At 44.3% G+C, this 22,954-nt stretch overlaps 1 protein-coding gene across 23 annotated transcripts in view; it reads left to right on the top strand.

Moving 5' to 3' along the window:
- The window catches only part of LOC133398016 (receptor-type tyrosine-protein phosphatase delta-like), a 100,596-nt gene that overhangs the window by 21,461 nt on the left and 56,181 nt on the right, over positions 1–22,954 (top strand). For all 23 annotated transcript variants that reach the window (XM_061669560.1, XM_061669559.1, XM_061669557.1 and 20 more), the window contains exon 2: positions 8,800–8,980. In XM_061669560.1, coding sequence (XP_061525544.1) covers positions 8,887–8,980 — 94 coding nt within the window. In that variant the 5' untranslated portion in view covers positions 8,800–8,886. The remainder of the gene's footprint in view (positions 1–8,799; positions 8,981–22,954) is intronic.

Below are 22,954 nucleotides of genomic sequence, written 5' to 3'. Positions count from 1 at the left end.
GAGGGAGCAGTGTCTGGGTTCTCGGAGGCGGGCTCTCCTATCTCTGGGGTTGAGGTCACCGAGGTGGTTAAAAAGGTCCTCGGTGGCAGGGCCCCGTGGGTGGATGAGATTCGCCCGGAGTTCTTCGAGGCTCTGGATGTTGTAGGGCTGTCCTGGTTAACACGCCTCTGCAACATCACATGGACATCGGGGACAGTGCCTCTGGATTGGCAGGCTGGGGTGGTGGTCCCCCTTTTTAAGAAGTGGGACCGGGGGGGGGTGTTCCAAGTACAGGGGGATTACACTCCTCAGCCTCCCTGGTCAGGTCTATTCAGGGGTGCTGGACAGGAGGGTCCATCGGGAAGTCGAATCTCAGATTCAGGAGGAGCAGTGTGGTTTTCGTCCTGGTCGTGGAACAGTGGACCAGCTCTACAATCTTGGCAGGGTCCTCGAGGCTGCATGGGAGTTCGCCCAACCAGTCTACATGTGTTTTGTGGACTTGGAGAAGGCGTTCGACCGTGTCCCTCGGGGGATTATGTGGGGGGTGCTTCGGGAGTATGGGGTACCTGATACGGGCTGTTAGGTCCCTGTACGACCGGAGTCAGAGTTTGGTCCGTATATCCGGCAGTAAGTCGGACTCGTTTCCGGTGAGGGTTGGACTCCGCCAAGATTCCCCTTTGTCACTGATTCTGTTCATAACCTTTATGGACAGAATTTCTAGGCGCAGCCGAGTCGTAGAGAGGGTCCGGTTTGGTGGCCTCAGTATTGCATCTCTGCTTTTTGCAGATGATGTGGTTCTGTTGGCTTCATCAAGCCGTGACCTCCAACTCTCACTGGAGCAGTTCGCAGCTGAGTGTGAAGCGACTGGGATGAGAATCAGCACCTCCAAATCTGAGACCGTGGTCCTCAGTCGGAAAAGGGTGGCGTGCCCTCTCCGGGTCGGGGATGAGATCCTGCCCCAAGTGGAGGAGTTCAAGTATCTTGGGGTCTTGTTCACGAGTGAGGGAGGAATGGAACGGGAGATTGACAGGCGGATCGGTGCAGCGTCTGCAGTGATGTGGACTTTGTATCGATATGTTGTGGTAAAGAAGGAGCTAAGCCGGAAGGCGAAGCTCTCGATTTACCGGTCGATCTCCGTTCCTACCGTCACCTATGGTCACAAGCTGTGGGTCGTGACCGAAAGAACAAGATCCCGGATACAAGCGGCCGAAATGAGTTTCCTCCGCAGGGTGTCCGGGCTCTCCCTTAGAGATAGGGTGAGAAGCTCGGTCATCCGGGAGGATCTCAGAGTAGAGCCGCTGCTCCTCCGCATCGAGAGGAGCCAGATGAGGTGGCTGGGGCATCTGATTCGGATGCCTCCCGGACGCCTCCCTGGTGAGATGTTCCAGGCACCCCTACACGCTGGAGAAGACTACACCCTTCGGCTGGCCTGGGAACGCCTCGGGATCCCCCCGGAAGTGCTGGATGAAGTGGCTGGGGAGAGGGAAGTCTGGGTGTCCCTGGTAAAGCTACTGCCCCCGCGACCCGACCTCCCATAAGCGGTGGAAAATGGATGGATGCATGGGTTGTGTTACATTTAAGAAAGTAAGATGGGCCTTTATGTTCTTTTCGGTCAGCAGTGGTTTTTGCCCCTTTTCTTTGGATCGTGGCATTTTGTTGCATCTTTTTAAAACATAATTATTATTATTTTTTTAGATCATTTTGTCAGACAGGTTCTATTTCAGTGATTTCTTGATGGAACAGATCTGGAGGTAATCAGGCTTGGGTGTGAGAGTGAAAATGATCTCAGCTTTCCAAAAAATGTGATTAGTCACCGTTTAACAAGAAAGGCAATTTCTTTTTCACACCGGGCCAGGTGGGTTCGAATAATTAATACATTTTCATAATGATTTTTTTTTTTTAAACTACAACAACAATTCGGTGACATTTCGGCTGCTTCATACTTTTTTGTACTTTGAATTTGCATTAGAATTTATTTTTGTTTTATTTTACATTTACTTTTCTTATTGGATTGAAAGACCATATTGCTGTCATTTGTCTATTTGAACAGATTTTTCTTATCCCCGTCAAAAGCTGTCATAACAAAATTGAATATAGATCTGGTCCAGATTGACATCCCATTTGTCAGGTTGTAATTGGGTCTAATTAGGACACACCAATTTCGATTGACTAATTACAGATAAAATAACCATAGCTAACGTTTGTCCTGATGTTTCTCCCTCAACTTCATGTCAGTTCCCCCCTTTACTTCACTACTCTTATATTTTAAAAATGTTTGTATTATTTTTACAATTTTATACTGCACATTACCTACATTTCCATGTGTGTCTATTGTTATTATTATTATTACTTTTATTTTAGTACCTGGTCAGAAGCTGTCTCACCTGTTGAATCCGAATCGGGTCCAGATTTAGATCCCAGGCGTCACGTCAGCTCATAACTGGGGGCTGAACCTAAACACGTAAATTTTCGATTGATGAATTGCAGAATATTTTGTTAAGTAATGCATTTTAAGAACACTGAATGCATGGAGCACAGACACTGGAGCTGACGTTTTTTTTTGTTTTTTGTCGTCCCCCTCCCTCACCTCTTGCGGCCCTCGCCGTGTTGCTCTACTTATCCATTTAATTTGCACCCCTCAGTTCCCCACTCCTCTCCCTACTTCATATGTAACATGATTTAGCCCCCTCCCCGGCCCCCACCTTGTTCACGCAGCGTAAATTTAATCCCAGCCGTTGCAGGTTGGCTGCCGTTCATAACGTTTTTCTCATTCCCCACCCCAATCCTGATGCACTCTCTGCTCCCGACACAATGGACTCCTCCAGCAGCAGCCTGTTTGCATGATAACGCCCACCCCAACCTCTCGCTCGTACTAATGCTGACACGCAAGGTCGGGCGTGATCCTACACAGCCGTAACGTAACGTGGCTGCCAATCATTCACCGCTGCCATCATCACCCATTGAAAAGGCGTTAGCTGGGGCCGTTACAGAGCGCCGTCAAGGTCAGTGCGGGTGATTCGAGCATGTAGACAAAGATGAAATACTTTACCAAAATTCCCCCGCCACCACCATCCCCTCAGCGTCCCAAAAGCTTACCTAAACAGTGTTGTAACCTTGTGTGCTATAGTGCACCAGAGCATAATCAGTCAGTCCACAGCGGGTCAGGGTCTTGCACTTTTCGTGGGCATCCATCTGAAGCCAACAGCTGCTGGGCAAGAGAAGGAGGGAGTGAGGGGGAAAAAAAATGTCAAGGAGAGGCTGGAGAAAATGAAAACAAACAAACATGGAGGCGTACCGAGGTCCCGCGCGGAATATGGGGTAAACAAAAGCAGTGCTGCTCAGCCTCGAGCTTGCGGCTGGCGAGTTAGCAGTCGACAATCAAACTCGGTCACGGATTCGAAACTGTTAATGTCGGCGTGTCGGCGTCATTCATTTCCTAAAAAGAAGGCAAATTTTCTTAAAAAGGAAATATGTAAGGTGTTACATATTCGTAGATTTCATTTATTGGAGCATTTGCTGCCACCGGCTTTGTTTATTTTTAACTTCATTTTCATTTTAGTTGAATTATATAAATGTTACTATAGTTTGTATTTGTCTTAATTTAATTCAAACCATAAAAAGACAAACTACTAACGTCCTTAAAAGTAAACAATTATTATATATTCTTATTTTATTGTATACATTATTTTATTTAATTGAGAATTTGAATTTTATTGGAGAATTTATTCTCTGTTGGAAGTTTGTTTCAATTAAAATGTAATTTCTTTTTTTTAAATTCAATTTAGTTTAATTCTAACCCCGAAAAGAAGACAAACTATTGATGTTGCACTTCCTGAATAAAGAATGTTATGTATAAATAAATATTTTTTTTATTTTTTTGTGTTCATTTTGTTGAATGAATCATCTTTTGTCACTTTAAAAGAGCCTTTAATTGAATTATAAGGGGGAAAAAAATAATTAATTTAAAAACTTATTTTCATTCAAATCCTAAAACGAAGACAAACTATTGATGTTGCACTGCTATTCCCTGCACCGAAGATGAACCAGAGCCTTAAAGCCAAGTTGTGTATCAAACCGAGATTATTGGCTTACCATTACATGCCGAGCATATAGTACAACCCCAATTCCAATGAATTTGTGATGTGTTAAACATAAATAAAAACAGAAGACAATGATTTGCAAATCATGTTCACCCTATATTTAATTGAATACACTACAAAGAAAAGCTATTTAATGTTCAAAGCGATAAACCTTATTGGTTTTAGCAAATAATCATTAACTTAGAATTTGATGGCTGCAACGCGTTCCAAAAAAAAGCTGGGACAGGGTCATGTTTACCACTGTGTTACATCACCTTCTCTTTAACAACATTCAATAAACGTTTGGGAACTGAGGACACTAGTTGCTGAAGCTTTGTCAGTGGAATTCTTTCCCTAGTCTTGCTTGATGTACAGCTTCAGCTGTTCAACAGTCCGGGGGCCCCGTTGTCGTATTTTACACTTCATAATGCGCCACGCATTTTCAATGGGAGACAGGTCTGGACTGCAGGCAGGCCAGTCTAGTACCCGCACTCTTTTACGACGAAGCCACGCTGTTGTAACACGTGCAGAATGCGGTTTGGCATTGTCTTGCTGAAATAAGCAGGGGCGTCCATGAAAAGACGTTGCTTGGATGGCAGCATATGTTTCTCCAAAACCTGTATGTACCTTTCACCATTAATGTTGCCTTCACAGATGTCTAAGTTACCCATGCCATTGGCAGCTAACACAGCCATAACATCACAGATGCTGACATTTGAACTTTGCGTCCATAACTGTCCGGGTGGTTCTTTTCGTCTTTGGCCCTGGAGGACACGACGTCCACAATTTCCAAAAACAATTTGAAATGTGGACTCGTTGGACCACAGAACACTTTTCCACGTTGCATCAGTCCATCTTAGATGATCTCGGGCCCAGAGAAGCCGGCAGCGTTTCTGGGTGTTGTTGATAAATGGCTTTTGCTTTGCATAGTAGAGTGTCAAGTTGCATTTATGGCTGTAGCGCTGACTGTATTTCCTGACATTGTTGTTCTGAAGAGTTCCTGAGCCCGTGTGGCGATATCCTTTACACATTGATGTCGGTGTTTGATGCAGCGCCGCCTGAGGGATCGAAGGTCACGGGCATTCAATGTTGGTTTTCGGTCTTGCCGCTTAAATACAGTGATTTCTCCAGATTCTCTGAACCTCTTGATGATATTATGGACCGTAGATGATGAAATCCCTAAATTCCTTGTAATTGTACATTGAGGAACATTGTCCTTAAACTGTTCGACTATTTTCTCACGCACTTGTTCACAAAGAGGTGAACCTCGCCCCATGTTTGCTTGTGAATGACGGAGCAATTCAGGGACGCTCCTTTTCTACCCAATCATGGCACCCACCTGTTCCCAATTTGCCTGTTCACCTGTGGGATGTTCCAAACAGGTGTTTGATGACCATTCCTCAACTTTAGTCTTTTTTGTCCCAGTTCTTTTGGAACGTGTTGCAGCCATAAAATTCAAAGTTAATGATTATTTGCTAAAAACAATACAATTGATCAGTTTGAACATTAAATATCTTGTCTTTGTAGTGTATTCAATGAAATATAGTTTGAACATGATTTGCAAATCATTGTATTCTGTTTTTATTTGTTTAATACAACGTCCCAACTTCATTGGAATTGGGGTTGTACATAAAAATATATATATATATGTATTCTCACGCAATACTGTCTTTTGATAATTCTAATTCTTACCCACTCCTGGCAGATGAGTGGTCACAAAAAGTGTAAAGAAATATGTCCGCCTCATTTCAACTTTTTCCTCATGACATTACGACTTTTTTCTTTCATTATTACATATTGTAATGCTCTGGTTAAAAAAAAAAAAAAAAAAACATTGTCATGCTTTGGACACCCCTGGTGTCATCGTCATAATAGGGAGATTCCCCAATGTAAAAAGGACTTCACTTTGGTGCAAGCCAAAGAAAAAGCCTGAGTCGACCAGTTGACGTATATCATGTTACATTGCAGTTGCCGCAATAGCAGCAGGTGTCTCTTGAGCAATTATCACACAGGCAAAGGTCATTAGACCCAATTAACTTCCTGCAGTGCATCTCACAGGAGGGTGGGTGGGGGGCGGGGGACAATATCAGCGTATCATAACCGAGGCCTCCTTTGTGAGGAGGCCTAGAGTCAACTTCTGAATGGCTGAATCAAACTAAATGAAGCCGAGTATATCAACTCCTGGCGTGCAAAATTCTAATAAGATAAAACGCGGAATTACACGTGTGTGAAAAGGAGGAGGACAAAGTAAAATTAATCTTCGAATATTTGATTTGGAAAACTTTGGGCAATCTTTACAGAAATATGTTCAATTGATTTTGGTATAATAATAGAGGCTTGCACTTGTTCCCAAAACAACTCAAATAAAAATAATTCCAGCGACACACGAACCTCGACTGAAAATGAGGCGTCCCGTCTTTAAAAGAAGTGAGCTTTGTACTCTGTGCTGCCGCTTTTCATCGAACATTGATGACAATATAGAGAAAGAGGGAGAGAGAGAAAACGCGCACAATGGCTTTGTTCCCCCGGTGGTGTTATTTTGTTCCCATTCAGCACTGCCTCTATTCAAAAGGATGATAGCGATCGTGCATTATTAAACAAAGCCAGACAACATGCACAGTGTTAATTAGAAAAGGGTGCAGTGGAGTGTGTGCATGTGCGTGTGTGTGTGTGTGTGGGGGGGGCTGATTGTGATCCTTATCAGCCAAAGACAAGAAGGGGAGGATTGTTGATTATTATTTTTATTTTTTTTATTATTTTTTTCCCATCACGGATGCTCTCTTGTCACATTTTTTTAAATTTTTTATTATTATTATTTATTTATTTTATTTTTTGTTCAGCCACCAAACTGAGTGATTGGCAATGAGCTGGCGTGCCGAATACACTCGCTCCGACATGCCAGTGGGGAACAGTCCTGGCCATTTTTTGCCCAAATTACCGCACGCTCTCTGCGGTCTTTCAGCCCAAACCTCCACTGAGGTTAGTCCAGTCTGAATTAGCCGTACACAGACACACCACATGCAAGCAAGAGGGCACAACCACTGGAAAGAGTTGAACATTTGTTTTGCATCTGTGGGGAAAGTTTCGACATGTGTGTTGACTTTATGAATTATTATATATAGAGATTTTAAATTGGGACCAGAGCATGCTGTGCAAAGACCCTCTTGAAATTAGGTTCTTCGTTGTTATTCAGAGGCCATATAAATGTCCATTTTTGAGGCCGTAACCTAAAAGTCAGTTTCACTTAGCTACCTGAATTTTGGTGGGTGTGACTATCATGAATACACCCTCGAAAAAGTCTGAAGGTTTGACGCTGTTGAATGGACAGGAAGTCGTCCGCTTAAGTTTGCCTTGCAGCTTCAATTTGACGTTTAGTTTGACGTCGTTCTTAATTGTGCGCCTTTTGTCAGCAAAATGGCTTCTGATTGGCTGAAATTTGGGTCTACAGTGCATGTGAAGAAAATAATGTCGTCGTATGAGCATCAGTAAGACATGTTTAAATTACAGTGCATCAATGTCACAGAAATAAGATAAAAGCAAGTGCAAAAGTACATGCAGTATTGAGTTATTTATTTTCAGATAAGCATGGCAGGTAAATTAATGATACTTTACCTGAAATGTATTTATTCTTTGCAATTTTCTTTAACTCTGCGACATATACAGTATATTGCGATGTTAAAAAAAAATACAGCGCAATATACACGTAATGTGAAAACGAGCACACCTTTGTCTTTTTTCCTCGAGAAAAACTATGCTCAGTAGAACACAAAAGTATACAGACGTAATTGTTTGAAGTCTTTAAATGCACTGTGGTATTGATTATTAGTATTTCTTTTCATGCCCAGTTATATTGTAGTCATTAACACATTCCTAACACTATTCATGTTTTTAAACTGTTATTTTACACCTACGTTTTTAAATATGCAGTAGTATTTCTATATTTGAGTGCATTAGTTTAAGCAAAACAGGTTGTGTCCACCTGAAGTTTTTCCCTCCAGTAATGCCGTGCCCCCCAGTGTAATCTTCTGCGACATGCCTTTGTTCGGTACTTTCTTAAGAGAGAATGCAGGCGTGTAATTGTTTAACGTGTCCTCATTAAGCGTTTATCATACAAAAGAATCCGTATATAACACTCTGGGCGGCAGTGTGTGTGTTGTTTGATGGGTTATAATTTACCGTAACGTCAGTGCTCATCATATTAGCATGTCCAACCGGGTCCCTCTGCTGGTCACTTATTATTATTACAGTCTATTGACAGCATATCAATACACCAACATTGCGATGTGACTATTGCCCACAAGTATATTGTGATGACGATGCTCAAATGATATATTGTGCAGCCCTAATTCATGTTATTTTACTTGTGACTTAATAGAGCAATGCTTTTTAATAGTAAATGCTGTATCCCTACTTTTACACCCTTCTGTGTGGAGGAAATGCATTTTTGGGCCCACGTGAAGCCAACATCAACACTGGCATGCAAGCGAATTCATATCTATGTGCGTGCGGTTCCTACTTTTGCATTCTCCCGCGCACACATGCGGCGCGGATTGACTATTCCATTTAGAGAAGTGTCAGAACATACCCTGCGAGCACGTCAGCCTCCTCCTATCCCGTGGCACCTCCAGCCGAGGCCGTGCGGGGGTATGTCACAAATGTGCAGGGAGAGATAACACCCAGCAAGCTAACAGCTTTTGTTTCATTCACTCCCCCCCCACCCCCAACCCCCCATGTTCCATAGGCTGTGACTCCATTCTCTGCATCTGAGAAATCAGAGCGGACTGACTCACAGGGCTCTGTGAGCCAGCGCCACCGAGGCTGCCAAAGCATGCTGGTGCCAAGCTGTCCCACCATGCGCCGCGCCAGGCCCGCGCTGATGCTCATCGCCCTGGGTCTGCTCGTCCACCTCGCCGACGCTCAAAGTAAGCGGACCGCTTCCTCCTCGGCGCTGCGCGTTTGTGTGTTGCGCTGGATCACGCGTGGTCCTTAACGTGTCACGAATAAATAAAGTAAATAAAAGGCAACGCAATGAAATAACTGGTTTTATAGTGTAATTTCTGTACGTACTGCAGTAGCAGAGTGTTTGATGTGTGCCTTCAAGGGCGTGGCCTAGTAAGTGATGTCAGGAACTGGATTCGAGTTGGACGCTAATTTAGGTGTGAGCGTCTGGGCGTGAGTCGTGGCCTACAGCAGTTTGTTGCGAGTGTTTTTTCAATTTTGTATTTTGTGTGTGCTTGACTGTTTGCCTCAATCATTCAAACAATATTACTGCAAGGTGTAAACATAAAACATCAAACAATTATCCTGCGGCGTCATGGTAGACATGTCCCCCCAGTTTCATCTGGGGGCATAATGTTTTGTAACTTTCCGAGGTGCGCTCATAAATGTTTTTTGTTTTTGTTTTTTCGGGGTGGGTAGTGATCGGGAGCGCTGAAATACACAAACCTTCACCAGGATACAAGCACTTGCAAAATAAAACAAATTACGCCTAACTAGGGCCCAAATATTAATTTCGCGTGGTAGTGTTTCCCGGTCTTTGCACAAATGAAATAGGTGAATGAAAAAAATAGCTTCATTTCCTAAATCGCAGGCAGGAACTTATCTCCATCCAGTGATCCGTGACTCCCGTCAAAATGTTCTCAAGTCTCTATTTCCCAACTCCTGACCAAAGCGAAAGGATCAGGTGAAGCAGAAGTGCTAAGCCCAGCCGGGGAATGTCATGATGAGAAGTGTCGGGGATGGAGCTCCTCGACATCAGGCACCTGCCCGTTGATGTGTGACAACAGCTTTCAGACCTCATTGAGCGCTGGCCCTGTGACACCCCCCCCCCCTGCATCCATGAAAATTGTATCACTCCCTCACTGAATAGGAGAGTGCAGCAAAGGGGTATTTGACTATGATGATGATGATGATGGTGATGGCGGGAGGGGTGCACAACCCTACACAATGGACTGTACTTACTTGAGAGTGCTAATTACTGGATTATAAATGGCCTATGTGAACATTTTACGATCACGGCGATGTCATATGGCCAGTATACAAAATTTGCTGTTCCTTGGTTCAACGTAGCTAAAATGATGGTAGTTTGCCGAAAAAATCAACTGAATCGGGTCTTCAACCATCGGCCTATACTGTATAGTACCAAATATCGGTGTTCAAAATTAGTGTTCTTTGATTCAGTATAGGTAAAATGACAGAAGAGTGCGGAAAATAAAACCAAAAGAGGTATCCAATGGGAGTCATTGAATCTGGCAAAATTCAGTCCGTGTGCTGTGCTTACAATATGGTGCCAAATATTGGTATTCAAAATATATCTTCTTTGGTTTGGTATCGGAAAAATGACAGTGGTGCCGAAAACAAAACTGGGTGCCGTTCGATCTGGCAAAATACCGTCACCATGTAGCCTACTTACTCTATAATGCTATTTACTGGACTCTAATGTACGTGTAATGTGTACATTTTCGAACCTGGCAGTGTCATATAGTATACAAAGTGGTTCCGTTTGGGTAAAATGACAGTGGAGTGCCGGAAAGCAAACTAAATGGGGTCTCCAATGGGAGTCATTTTTTTCTGGCGAGGTACAGTCAATCTATACTTACGCAGTATACATAGTGCCAGATATTACTATTCAAAATAAGCGTCTTGGGTTCGGTAAAGGAAAAGTGACAGTTTGAGTCTCGAAAAGAAAACTCAATCAGGTCTCCAATGGGAGTCGATTTAATCTAGAATCACACTGCATGAATATAAATATTGGTATTCAAAGTAAGTGTCTGCTTCAGTAAAGGGAAAATGACAGTAGTGGCGAAAAGAAAAACTGAATCGGGTCTCAAAAGGGTGCCATTTAATCTGGCAAGATACAGTCAATGTACCGTACATACAGCATAATGTCAAAAATGTGAATTAAAAATAAGTGTTCTTTGGTTCGGTATTGAGAAAATGACGGTCGAGCGCTGAAAAGAAAACCAAAGCAGCCTTACAATTGATAGTGGTTTGTTTTCAGACGGGGCTAATTATTGGACTCGAAAAGCCGACTCTTTGAATTTGAACCCCCCTTCTCCACCTGACTGGCAAGCCAAGGTATAATTATCTACCTTTTCTATCACATGGACTCAAATGTTCCCCCACCTTGATGGAGGGCGGTGGGGAACGTTGCCCTCGGTTGGTGCTCCGGACGTCGTCTGTGAGACGCGTGAGAGCACGAAATGGCTGAGTCGGCGCCGCTCAACAGATGGCCCGATGCTCGGAGCCAGCCTTGCTCGGCGGACGTTGCGGCACCCAATCAACAATTGCTATTAAGGATAATGGGAAATGTGTTGTAAAAATATGAAGCATGGCACAAAATAGAGAGAAAATTTGTCTTGGAGGATTATTTTGTGTCATCATTTTCACCCCACCACCCGCCCCCACCGTACCCCACCCCTTCTGCGCTCATATTCTCCTTCACCCGCGGTTTAAATGTGGTCCGTTTTTAATTTGTGCGGCCAATTGGGCTTGGCGACGTCTTGAAAGAGGTGTGTAATTGTCCAAGGGGACAGCGAAGCAACAAAAACTACGCTTTGTGTCTTCTGCTAAACCGTCTCACAGGAAACAGACAAGAGTGAAAAAGTCTTCGCCGGGGCTGCCATGGAAAAAAATAAAAAATAAAACCACGTGCTTTGGCTTGGTTGTTTGGAATGTCCCCAAAATTCGCCTCGGAAAATACGCCTTGAACTTCAAAGTGAGAAATCTGTTTCGTGAGCATGAAAGGATTTAGCATGTTTTAGCGTGCACAGTTAAGGCGCAGTGATTAATTATTTTTACTCTGTTAAGCTACGCTAAGGCCCTCCGCTCAGCCAGCGACGCGGCCGAACGTGACTGGACAATCGCGATTCAATCACAGCCAATCGATGAAAAAACTGCAACCCCCGTAGTTTTATTTGTTCAATTATGTTCGGAAAGTCTCTTCTATTTCGTGGACTGTCCTCATTAGCTAATTCAGGAGGGTTTTTTTGTTACTCGGTTCACAGCGTTAACATAGCTATGGAAACACGTTTGGATAGCATAAAAGGTGCGCCAATGCAAGCTAGCAAGCATTATGCAAGTTGGCATATTAGACTATTTTGTGGGCACAGAATTATTTTATGCCGTTCCAAGTTATCAAAGCGGGTAAAAAAACAAAAAGTCTATACTTTTTAAATTTGACTTGAGTCGAATCGTGAATTCTACCTTTAATTATTTACTATGCTGATTTTACACAAGCATCTCTACTTCTACTGTAGAGTGGTTAGTACTTTTCTCACCGATTAGTACTTGTCCGGCGGTAGTCACACGCCACGGGGTACTCTGTCAGGCGGCGAGCTGAAAAGCGTTTTAATTGATTCCCCCGCCACTTGTCTCTCTCCAAGCCGTCAATTGCAATCGACGGGCTTCCCTGCAGCCTCCGTGGGCGTTAGCACGTTTAGCGCTGAAGCTTTCTAATGCAACGGCCCTCTCTTTGTTCCCACCCTGCCGTAAAAGTTGTACATTAGCACAAGCGCGATTGAGATGGTACTCAAAAAATAGTTGGAATCAAGGTATTTTATAGAACTAAAAGCAGCTGAATTTAGCAGCTTTGAATGTATTCAGTTTTAATTTAATTTGATCAAGTTTGATCTTTTGGATATTCTATGGATATCATAGTCACTTTTAAGTTAGCGGGCCAAATCGACCTGTGTCCATTGTTTAAAAAATCTTCAGGGGAAAAAAACATTTAAAAATGTTTAAAATGGAATATTGTTTCGGGATACGTGACATAAAACATTGATACATGTTCATTTTTGGTGTACCAAAGAAACAAACAGGCTTGTTCGACAGTTCAGCTGTGCCTAATGTTGTGTCCAGTATGAGCTTTCGAAAGCCATTTCCAGACAAAATACCCATAATTCCATACATTTCCAGTACACACAGTATTATTTGATACCCGTTGCCACACAACACGACAGAAGCATCTTTCGGCGTTTTTTTTTTTGCTGTTTGTTTTTGCAAAGGGCGCTACACGGGTCCCAAAACCCACGCAACGACGACATGTTAGCACAGCAGGATAACCTCACAGCCAGTCCGAGGGCTAGTGATCCCCCCCCCCCCCCCCCTCCCCAGATGACAGCGGGCTGTAATGTGTGTGTTTTATGCATGCATGGCCTAATCTGAAGTATTGTAAAGTAGTGTTGTATTTGCATATGAGCTCCCGGGCTATACCGAAATTAGCATTTTTACAACAGCTCAAATTAAATCCCTCTGCTTAATTTGCCCGCGTACTAATTTGATTTGAGTGTATTGCCTTTTATAGACACACACACACATTAAGAACATTCAGTATGTTCTCTTAAGAGCAGTCCCAAATGAACACACACACATGCAGTACGCGTTTGCCTCAACACTTAATGACATTAAGCCCTTAGAAGAGCAGGCGACGGGTTAATGGGCATCAGTGTAATTCGTGCCACTAGCACTCTCTCCAAGCAGGAAAGGAGGGGCGGAAGAAGAGAGAAGTGGCAGTAAAAAAGGCCAAAATCCAGAGGTCAGATCCAGTGGACTTTTAAAGTCAAACTCACCCTCGAGATCTTGTCCGAGCGCTACCAAATGTAAGCTAAGTATACGAGACAAATGGACGATGCTAAACTGCAAAACATTTTTGTTTTCGGTACTGCGTGTGGGTGGCGCACGGTACCCAAGTGGTTTACTTCACCGTAACATAGAAACTCCAACTCGACGAGGTCAGAGCCAGTTTCACTTTGCAACAAGAAATTTGGCAGGCAATGTGGAGATACCTTGCAAATAAGTTGTTGTCGTGATAATTACAAAAAAGAGCACACTAAGATCTGGCAATGTTGTGACATCACAGCTTTATTTATCCCTAGTCGCCCACGATTTTACTGAGTAGCGAGTAGGCGAGCCCAAGCCTTGTCAAAATCCAAATGCATCCCGACGCGGAGAGCGCGATGGGCCCGAGCACGTTTTCCAGGAAAAACAATTCCCCTTGGCATTTTCCCTTCCTTCTCTGGCACTGAATTTGTCAAGAGGAGGAACCAAGTCCAGATTAATTAGACTCCATTTTTTTGGTCATTCTTCGCTTTTCCTTCGTCTCGCTCCGAGTCCTCACAGGGACCCCGGTGCGATTTATCACGTAGCCATCGTGACAGTCTCCCGTCCTCCTTCCCGAGCCGCGAAGCCATTAGACTATCTCTGCGTTTGCAATGCGCACGCCTGCTCGCGACATTTATCATCTTTTGTCCCAACTTTTTATCTCGCCCAGTGCCCTGTTGGGAGCCCTAACCGCGACTGGCCGCCGTAATGAAGCGCTGGGAGGTTAGTCCCAACAAAATAAGCTAATTAAAGCTAGCAAACAAAAGGAAATGGAAGGGGAGCAGGGGGCTTTGTGAAAATGCCAGAGAAGGAGCGCTCACAGATGGCAGTGAGGAAGCTAAAGCAGTGATGTGGCAAAACGCCCTTGCCTACTCGTCTCGTTTTTTTAAGGACTGTTGTTTGTCCTGGGATGTCCTTTTTAATGTGACTTGGACCTGCCCAGTGAACACATCATGGCAAAGCACAGGTAGATACATTTTAAGTTGTGTTGCTGGCCAGTCGGGGGCACCAATAAAGGCACTTAACAGAGTGTGATCGAAACTTCTTGTTTGACTTTCAGACCCTGTTGTCCTTGAAACTTGAGGTCGATTTCATGTTTAAGGACCGTCAAGTTCTTCAAATTCCGAGGGGCCATTATATCGTTCAGGTTCCAGATTTTTGACTTAGACCCTACTATTCTATTTGAAATTTTAGGTCGAATTCTGAGTTTTTAGTCTGCGGGTTCTCTGACCCTATTTTCCCTGAAATATCAGGTGTAATTCAGAGTTCTATACTTCAAACAATGGGATGGGACTGGGGTGTGTGGTGGGGGGGGGGGTGGAATCCAACTTCCTGTCTTCCAAATTCCCTATCCTGATGCAAAAGCCAAGACCACCAAGATTAGTCTCACTTGCACCAGGACAATTCCGAGCTTTATTGTCACTGTAAGCAGTATCGAGTGGATGCGGCAAAATGTCAGGGCAGGGCATTATTGGGGCGATTATTAATCCATATCTTGCTAGGTAGACAATTTAATTATGGCCTGATCAATAGTTTCGGATCTTACAGACCTGAATGAAGGCTATAATAGTCCCCTCAAAAATAAAAACACCAGTTCAACCTGTACTTCACGTGTTAAAATAGCTTGTCACAGAATTACCTAGCGACTATGGATGCTTCTAGTAGGGCTTAGCAAAGGACATCTTATGATGTACAAGTCTCACAGAACTATAGCACAGATCAAAAGTGCTCTATTCAAAAAAATAATAATAATTAAAAAAAAAAAGTATAGGTTGTACTTGGAGTGTTATACAGTATTACTAGTCAAAGCATTACTTACTTAATATGAAGTAGCGCGTGGGCACAAATCCAGGCGGCATCCAGTCGCCCCGGCACCTCCGGCAGCTAACGATGAGGCTGGGAGGGAGATGGGACGGATTAAAGGGATCTCCGTGGAGGGATTGTCAAACATGGATGTAGAAGATTCTGATTAAATATGTCAGGCGGCTTGTTTGCTATCACAGGAGCTTAATGGTTCAAAGGGTTCCGAAATCCATCGCAGGGGCCACCGGTGCAGAATCTGGAAGCACGTCACTTTCGAGTATTTGTGGCAAACGTTTTGGGTTCTGAACGCACCCATTCGACTTATTCCTGAGGTAAGCCAATGTTCACCAGTCAGCGTGACAACTAAGGTTCACAGAAGTAGTTTGGTTTGTTCGTATTTGAGCAGCACACTCCCAGGAGAGGTAGATTTGTTTCTCCTGGTTCCGTTTGACCCGGAGCGCTAAGAAAAATAAACAAGAAATCCCAATAAACATTGTTCGTATCTCGTTGTTAACTCAAATTGTAAATCAGTGAAATGAACCATGTTAATTACACTTCACGACACAAAAAACCCAACAACTTTTACATACCCCTAACCTCGGAACTCTGTGGCAGACATGCTAACTACTCACTCACAGTGCTACTGGTTACTGAATCAGTTAATGACAATTGTTCGTGATTACGAATGATTAGAGAGAGAGAGAGAGATTCAAAATAACATGGGGAAAGCCTGTTATGTTGGAAGCTCTGTAACACACTATATAACTGTCAAGGGCTCTACGCGGGAATGTATAGTTCCCCTTTTATAGGGCGACAGGCACTTAGAAACTTTGGCTTGGATTCAAATGGCAACGGTCGAGTGCAGTGGTGGCGTGAGAGCTTTTGCACCTCTCAGTGAAGGCTTTAAACGAACGAATAAACCATAATAAACACATGTAGGCCTCCCAAAATGTCGACACTGAGGGGGGGGCGAGAACGCGCTAACAAGAGAAAAGGGGGGACGGGCTGACGGTGGCGAGTGATAAAGATGAAATGCGTGAATGAGCGAAGGTGAGAAAGACAGCTCTCCAAAGGCGTACTTCACTCGATCACACTGCCCGATGTAAATGGATTGTGGCCAGAGGAGATTCCCGATGTGCGTCAGGCGGTGGCGACTGCTTTTCGGTAGCTCGGTGGAGGCGGAGCTCTTTCTTTCGCAAGCCCCCTCCAGGAAGGCAAAAAATCCCGAGGCGGTCTCCACGGAGACGAATGGCTTACGCCGTTAACCCCACCACCGCACGCACGCACGCGCACACACACACACACACACACACGCCGCCTGCGGAATGGCGGTGCACACAAGCTGCACAAATGCGCTGCGATCAGTGCAATGTGTAGCAATCTCCGGACACCTAGAGTGAAAGCAATGCGCCCGCCTTGGGCCAAGCGCTCTTACACGCTTTGCAAGGAAAGCAAAAGAGAGTGGCACCTCTCACGCGAGGCGCCATTTTGGTCCTTTGGGCAAAAGGACGACGTTACCATTTGCGGTCGCGAGTTGTGTTTGTGCTCTTTCTGAAATGCCCTAACATGCCACAAGATGGTGCCAATACCCCGTCTTACAGGAAAGTAGTATATGAGTGTCAAGAAACTATGTGGAAGTGATACATCGCAACTGAGTGAAAAGCTTTTTATGTCATGGTGGAGCTAAGTTTAGCCTGGGTTGTTAGCAGAAGACCCTACGAGAGTTTCTTGGGTGTTTGCGTGTGTCTTTTCGGATAATGTAAGAGGAGTTTGAAATTATATTCAACTGTTTGAGTGTCAGTTTGTGGTATTGTATGTTTACAGTATAAATTGAGTATAGGCAATTTAAAAAAATTCTCCCTATCCCCCTGCGTATGCATAAATTCCGTGAATTTTATCATGGAAAATGTGAAGTCTAAAAGACTAAAAAATATGTCAGTTTGCGGAATGTGAGATTCCCTGAATTAGCTGAGCATTTTGAAGTTGGGATGGTTTGAATCGGTTGAGAAATGAACACGGATGCCAAATGTCTCGTTGATTTCAACGGGATCGAGTTTCTCGAAAAAGATTTCTGCCAAAAGTCGGCATTTCGGCAACGACCTCCGGCTCTCCAGCAGTGGCACAATGAGGCCAAATTCATCGGTCGACGCTCGCGGCTCCGCTGCCTGCATGCGGCATGCTTAGAAATGGCACATTTTATCGGAACTGTGCCCTTTTTTGGGCACCTTAACTGAGCAAGTCTGTGTTCTCCATACACCTCTGCCAATACACACGAATGTCACATCACGGTGGAATTGCCGCAGTTATAAGTGCACTTTGATAAAGGGTTATTTGCAGTATGGCGTGCCCTTTAACTACATTGTCACTTGGACAACATGTCAGTATTACTGACCGATGAATTGCTTTGCTGCAAAGTGGGTGGATCACAGGGGGGGGGGGGGGGGGGGGGGGGGGGCTTTTGCTCGCCTTTTGTGCCATTCTTTGCTGAGCGCTTGAGCGATCCATACGCTGAGGCAAATGGCCTTAAATAATACACTCGCCGGAGAGGTGGGCATTCAGCGAGTTAATAACAGGCCACATGCGGCAATTTAGACGTAATTGCGCAGCATGTTGTTGACGAGGGGCTATTCGCACGCGAACGGCGACGTATCATGTCGTGTGGTTGTGTGCATAAACGCTCACAAGTCACTTGTCGGCTGCAAATCCAGAAAAGCAAATCCAGTTCACTTAAAGTTATTTCACGCGTTTTGTGTTTTTCTTGTGTGCGCTACATTGCTCCATTGACTGTTGAATCATTATGGATCAAAGCTGTCGATTGGAATGTTAATGAATGTATTTCTAGCGTTTTAATTCCCCGCGTGGCATTCATCAAGTCGTCGTATGACGACGCTTTGGGCTCCGCACACTTGGTTAATGTGAGTGCCTTCAAGGTGCGAACATTAATGAGCAGTTTCGTTCGTGTGCGCTAACATTTCATCTCCGTGAGAAAACGGAGCGAGCGCAACACGGAAGTACCTCGCGGCATTTCGCGGCACTCCCGCCGCTTGTTTTCAAAATTGGATCCTCCCTTGCTCAACGTTTTTAGTGCCGCTCACAAAAATAGAAAAAATGGAGACGGCAAGCCGTTACTCACGGCAGGTAAATAAAACTGTAATTTTCTTTACAGCTGATTTTTGTCCGCCTGCTTCTACCAATATTGCACTTGGGTGGGTGCGTGGCGTTCATTACAGGAGACAAACATTGGAACTTGACGGCAAATATGACGAGTGAACGAGCCATAATTGGAACCGCGTAACCTCGACAGGTGGACAATGCTAAATGTCGAATCACTGTACCACACCGCCGAGGTTTATTTTTAATTTTTATTTTTTTTAAAATAACTTCTTTGGCCGTCAGATATTTACAGTACTACGTCAAAAGGCACGCGACAAGGCTAAAAATAAACAAGCTTTTGGATTCAAATATACTGTGCACCCAGCGATGCGGAGTTAAGTGTCTTTTGCGGAGCCGATCAATGACGTCATTGATCGGATCGGCGAATTATTGCATTAAAGCCGATCAGCGTAAAATGCTAAATATCGGCCGATACTGATCGGGCCGTTAAAATCGGTGGAAAGTGTAGTTGAAGCTACTTTGCCTACATCATCAAATATCAATTTATTTATTTTTATAAAGAAGTGATTTTGCTAGTTTATATGAGGAATAATAAACCAGGAGCACATTCAAGTTCATCTTTTTTTTTTTTTTTTTAATTCACCATATTCAGTACAATTTTGTCAGCTTGAGGTATCAGGAAACTGCACACTCCCATTTCCCAACTATCTGTACATGGAAGTAAGATGACATGGTCAAAGCATATTGGACATATTTTTTTTTTCCACGATAACTACTGGTCGTTTTGCTGTAGCGCTAGCACCATTTAATGAATCGTTCCATTGCCAGTGGATAACGAAATGAACACAAATGCCTTTGCTGCGTTCCAGGCTGCCACTGCCTATCCTATCAGATAATTAACTTTTTTTTTTTTTTTTTTCCTTCTTTTTTTGCCAAGTGACTGTGCTGACTACCAAGCAGCCTGCACAATTAGAAATACTTATCTGAACTTTTAAGAGGCAAAACAAATAAATCCACATTTCTTTTTCCTGTTCTCACATATGACTCGGTTTCCAAAATGTTGAACCCAAATGAATGTTTCCCTATTGTTTCCCTTCGCTGCCGGAAACACCTCAGCCCAGCCGTCCTGACGTTCCGGCAGGCGCGCTTTCGGCTGGCCTCGCGCCAACCGTGATGCGTTTCAATATTTATGTTAGTGTTTGCTTTTCCGCCGTGACAGCAGGAAGTGGAGTGTTTGCATGTCTGCTTGTGTAGCTCGTCTTTTAAAGCCATCTGTTTGAGTGGGCCACTTTATTAAGTGACAAACTGGATCCCACTAGCGCAGCTAATGTGTCCCACGGGGGGGCGGAAGGAGTGTGGGATGAAGACATGAGAGGACAGAACTAGTTTCCTCTCCCTTTCCTTTTTTCTTTGCTAACTTTGCACAGAAAGTGAGAGCGTCCTAACACATGGCAGGTGTTGGAGGGTCTGGAGGGAGCATTAGCTAGTCCTTTTGAAGCAGTTGCGTGCGTGCGTAAGTGCTTCAAACTCCAAGAGAAGTTCTTCGCAGCAATCAAGAAAGATGTGCAGAGGACGGTAAAGTCCGATTGGATGTTCGTAGTCCTAATTTTTAACAATACTGCACATTGCGGTCGCCATATAAAGTGCATTCTTTACTGCATTTGTGCATCTTTTCCACGTAATGAGCACCAATACAGTACACGACGTCTTGGGCTTTTTTAAAATTTTTAAAACTGATGGAACACAATTGGTGCAGCAACACTTGTAAACTAACAAGATAACAGGACTCACAGTCATGTATTCTTTTTTTTAACACCTAATGTTAGTGCCGTACTGATGAGCCATTTAGTCTCTCCCATCTGTCTCGAATGCCAGGTTCAAATTCGATAGCAATCGGAGACGTTTGTTTTTGAAGGACCCACCCCGAAAATGATCAACCTGATTTCTTCCCAATTTCGTCTTTTGCGTGATGATTTTTAAGCGTCTCTCAATGATGATCGCTCCCTGAGTCAACAATCGTCGGCGGGGCCGAATCCCCTTTCAAGTCGTCGCTAATTGGAATTAGGTTTCGGGTTTCCGGCGAGCATCGCAGCCCAACATGCGACGCCAGTCAGCCAACAGTTCTAATTAAGCCTCGGCTCCTCTCCTTTTCTTGTGCGCCTAAAACCCCCTTTGTGAGCGAACACAATGCGGAGTTTGTTTTCCCCAGCGTCACAAAAGACGCTTCTTTTTTTTTTTTTTAAATCACAATGCCGCAGATAGCGAGCAGCAGCGGGGGGCCCTCAAGAAAACGCCGGCGCTTGTTCCACCGTTTTAGCCCATCGCTGTTTGTTTCCTCAGGGTTAGGCTACAAAAAAATAACCCAAACACTAACCCCGCCCATTAGCCATGGCGGACGTTTTGTCGCCGCTTCCTGAAACGTCCTCAATATCCCCCCCGCTGATACGACGTGGCGAAAGGGTGTCGGAGGAGGTTAATGGCGTCGGCTAAATGCCCCTTTCGTCCGGTTGGAAATGCAGCGTGCGTCGGGATTAATTATCGCCTCAACCCGCCACGTGAAATATTCAGAGCGCAAATGGCCCCTTTTCATGCAAATGAAATTAAACATGTCAGTCAGCGGGGATTGTATGAATCCGGCTCTCCCTCGGACTCGGCGTGCAACTGAAAGTGGCTTTATTGGCGCTCTTTGATTCATGGGCTTTAATGGCCCCGTCGGGCCACTTGGACATGCTGACGAATGACGCCGACATTGGCTGTAAGTTGAGGTCGTATCAAAGAAACTTATAATGGAACCCCACGCGCCAAAAAAATGCGTCGTGTGACGTCAACCGCACTGAGCGAAATGACCCCGTAATGTACTCCCGTGCTAACGTTGGGTGGAATTTGTGTTGAAATAATTAAAAAAAAAAAAAAAAAAAAAAAAAGCCAGCATGTCATCAGATAATGAGCGACGGTACAAGAAAATGTCACCCCTTGCCCAATTTTATAATTGCCAATATTAATAGATTCAACGCTAACTATACCATAAATTACAAAAATATTGTAAACTATAAAAATAAATTGCAAAAAAAACCAAAAACGCAGCGGACGTGCGCGACACAAACGACGAAGAGTCCTTAATTCCTGCTAACAACCCAGGCTAAACTTAGCTCCTCCCAAAGAACATACAAAGAACAGTGATTCTCAGTGTGTAAAGAGTCCCGCTCGTGCTGCACAAAATGATCACTGAATTAAATATTCAAAATGTGAATGACCTTACAGTGGTTAAACCATTTTTTAAAAATCCAGTACAGTACATTTAGTTCAGTTGTATTTAACTTTTAAGTCCATCACATTTGCATTTAATCTTTTAGTTTTCTTTCTTCAAATATCTTTCTTAAGGTACATATATTTTCTTATATTTAAGGGCAGTGTGAATTTTCAAACTGTGCCTCACATTACAGTGGCTTACAATAATATTAAATATGCTTTTTAGGGGGGGGGGGGGGGAATATATATATTTTTTCGATAAACACTTGGGCCTACTACGCTACTGTATTTGAATGTTGTACATTTTGCTGGTAATTGGTGTAAAAAAAAAAAAAACATTGAGATTGTTGGGGATGTACTGTATTACTACAGCATACAGCCTTGGCGCTAATTACTACTTTCCTATTGGAAATGGAGGCGCCGCCTCGGGGCGTTACAGAAAGGGCCCCAAAGAGGCACCGATTCCCTGAATCGGTGAGGATAAGTTCCACGGACGAAAGAATTTGTGGATAGCTGACGGTGAAATGGGCGAGGGCTCTCTGTTTTTGTTGCAGTGTCGCCACGCCGCCAATGTGGCGAGCGACGGCGATTTGGCCAGCCGTGTCTGTGAAAACGCCATTACCTTCGCGTCACGCATCAGAGTCACTACCCCATTGTGCCACGAGGGGCCCCCCCACCCCCCCCTCCACCACACACACACACACACACACACGTTGACCGTATTAACCAAAACGGGCCCGCCACGCCCCAGATGACGCGGCGTCTTCAAAGTGCGGGGGATTCAGAGACGTCCCGGACTCCTTTGCGATAGCGGCACAGGCCCGGCTGCCCGTCTGTTAATCGCAGAGTCCTGCGGGTTAATTTGCTCCACGCTCCCGCCGCCACCGCGTGCACACGAACCGATGAGGCTCTTCAGATGGCGGCCATTACCTAATGGCCTGCTGCAAAGTGATTGATAAAGGGAGGCCAGCGGCCCCCACAGGAGGACAGATGGCGATCGCCTCCCGATAAATCTGACGCTCGGGCTTTTTCGCCGTCATATTGATGCTCGGGCAAATAAAAGCAACAGTGTGTGTGATCCCATTTACTCTGTAGAGGTGGCCTCAATGCAATATGTTTGCTGTTTTGTT

This window comes from Phycodurus eques, chromosome 23, assembly GCF_024500275.1.
Source record: "Phycodurus eques isolate BA_2022a chromosome 23, UOR_Pequ_1.1, whole genome shotgun sequence".
Taxonomy (NCBI): Eukaryota; Metazoa; Chordata; class Actinopteri; order Syngnathiformes; family Syngnathidae; genus Phycodurus; species Phycodurus eques.
This window is presented reverse-complemented; position numbering and strand designations above follow the sequence as displayed.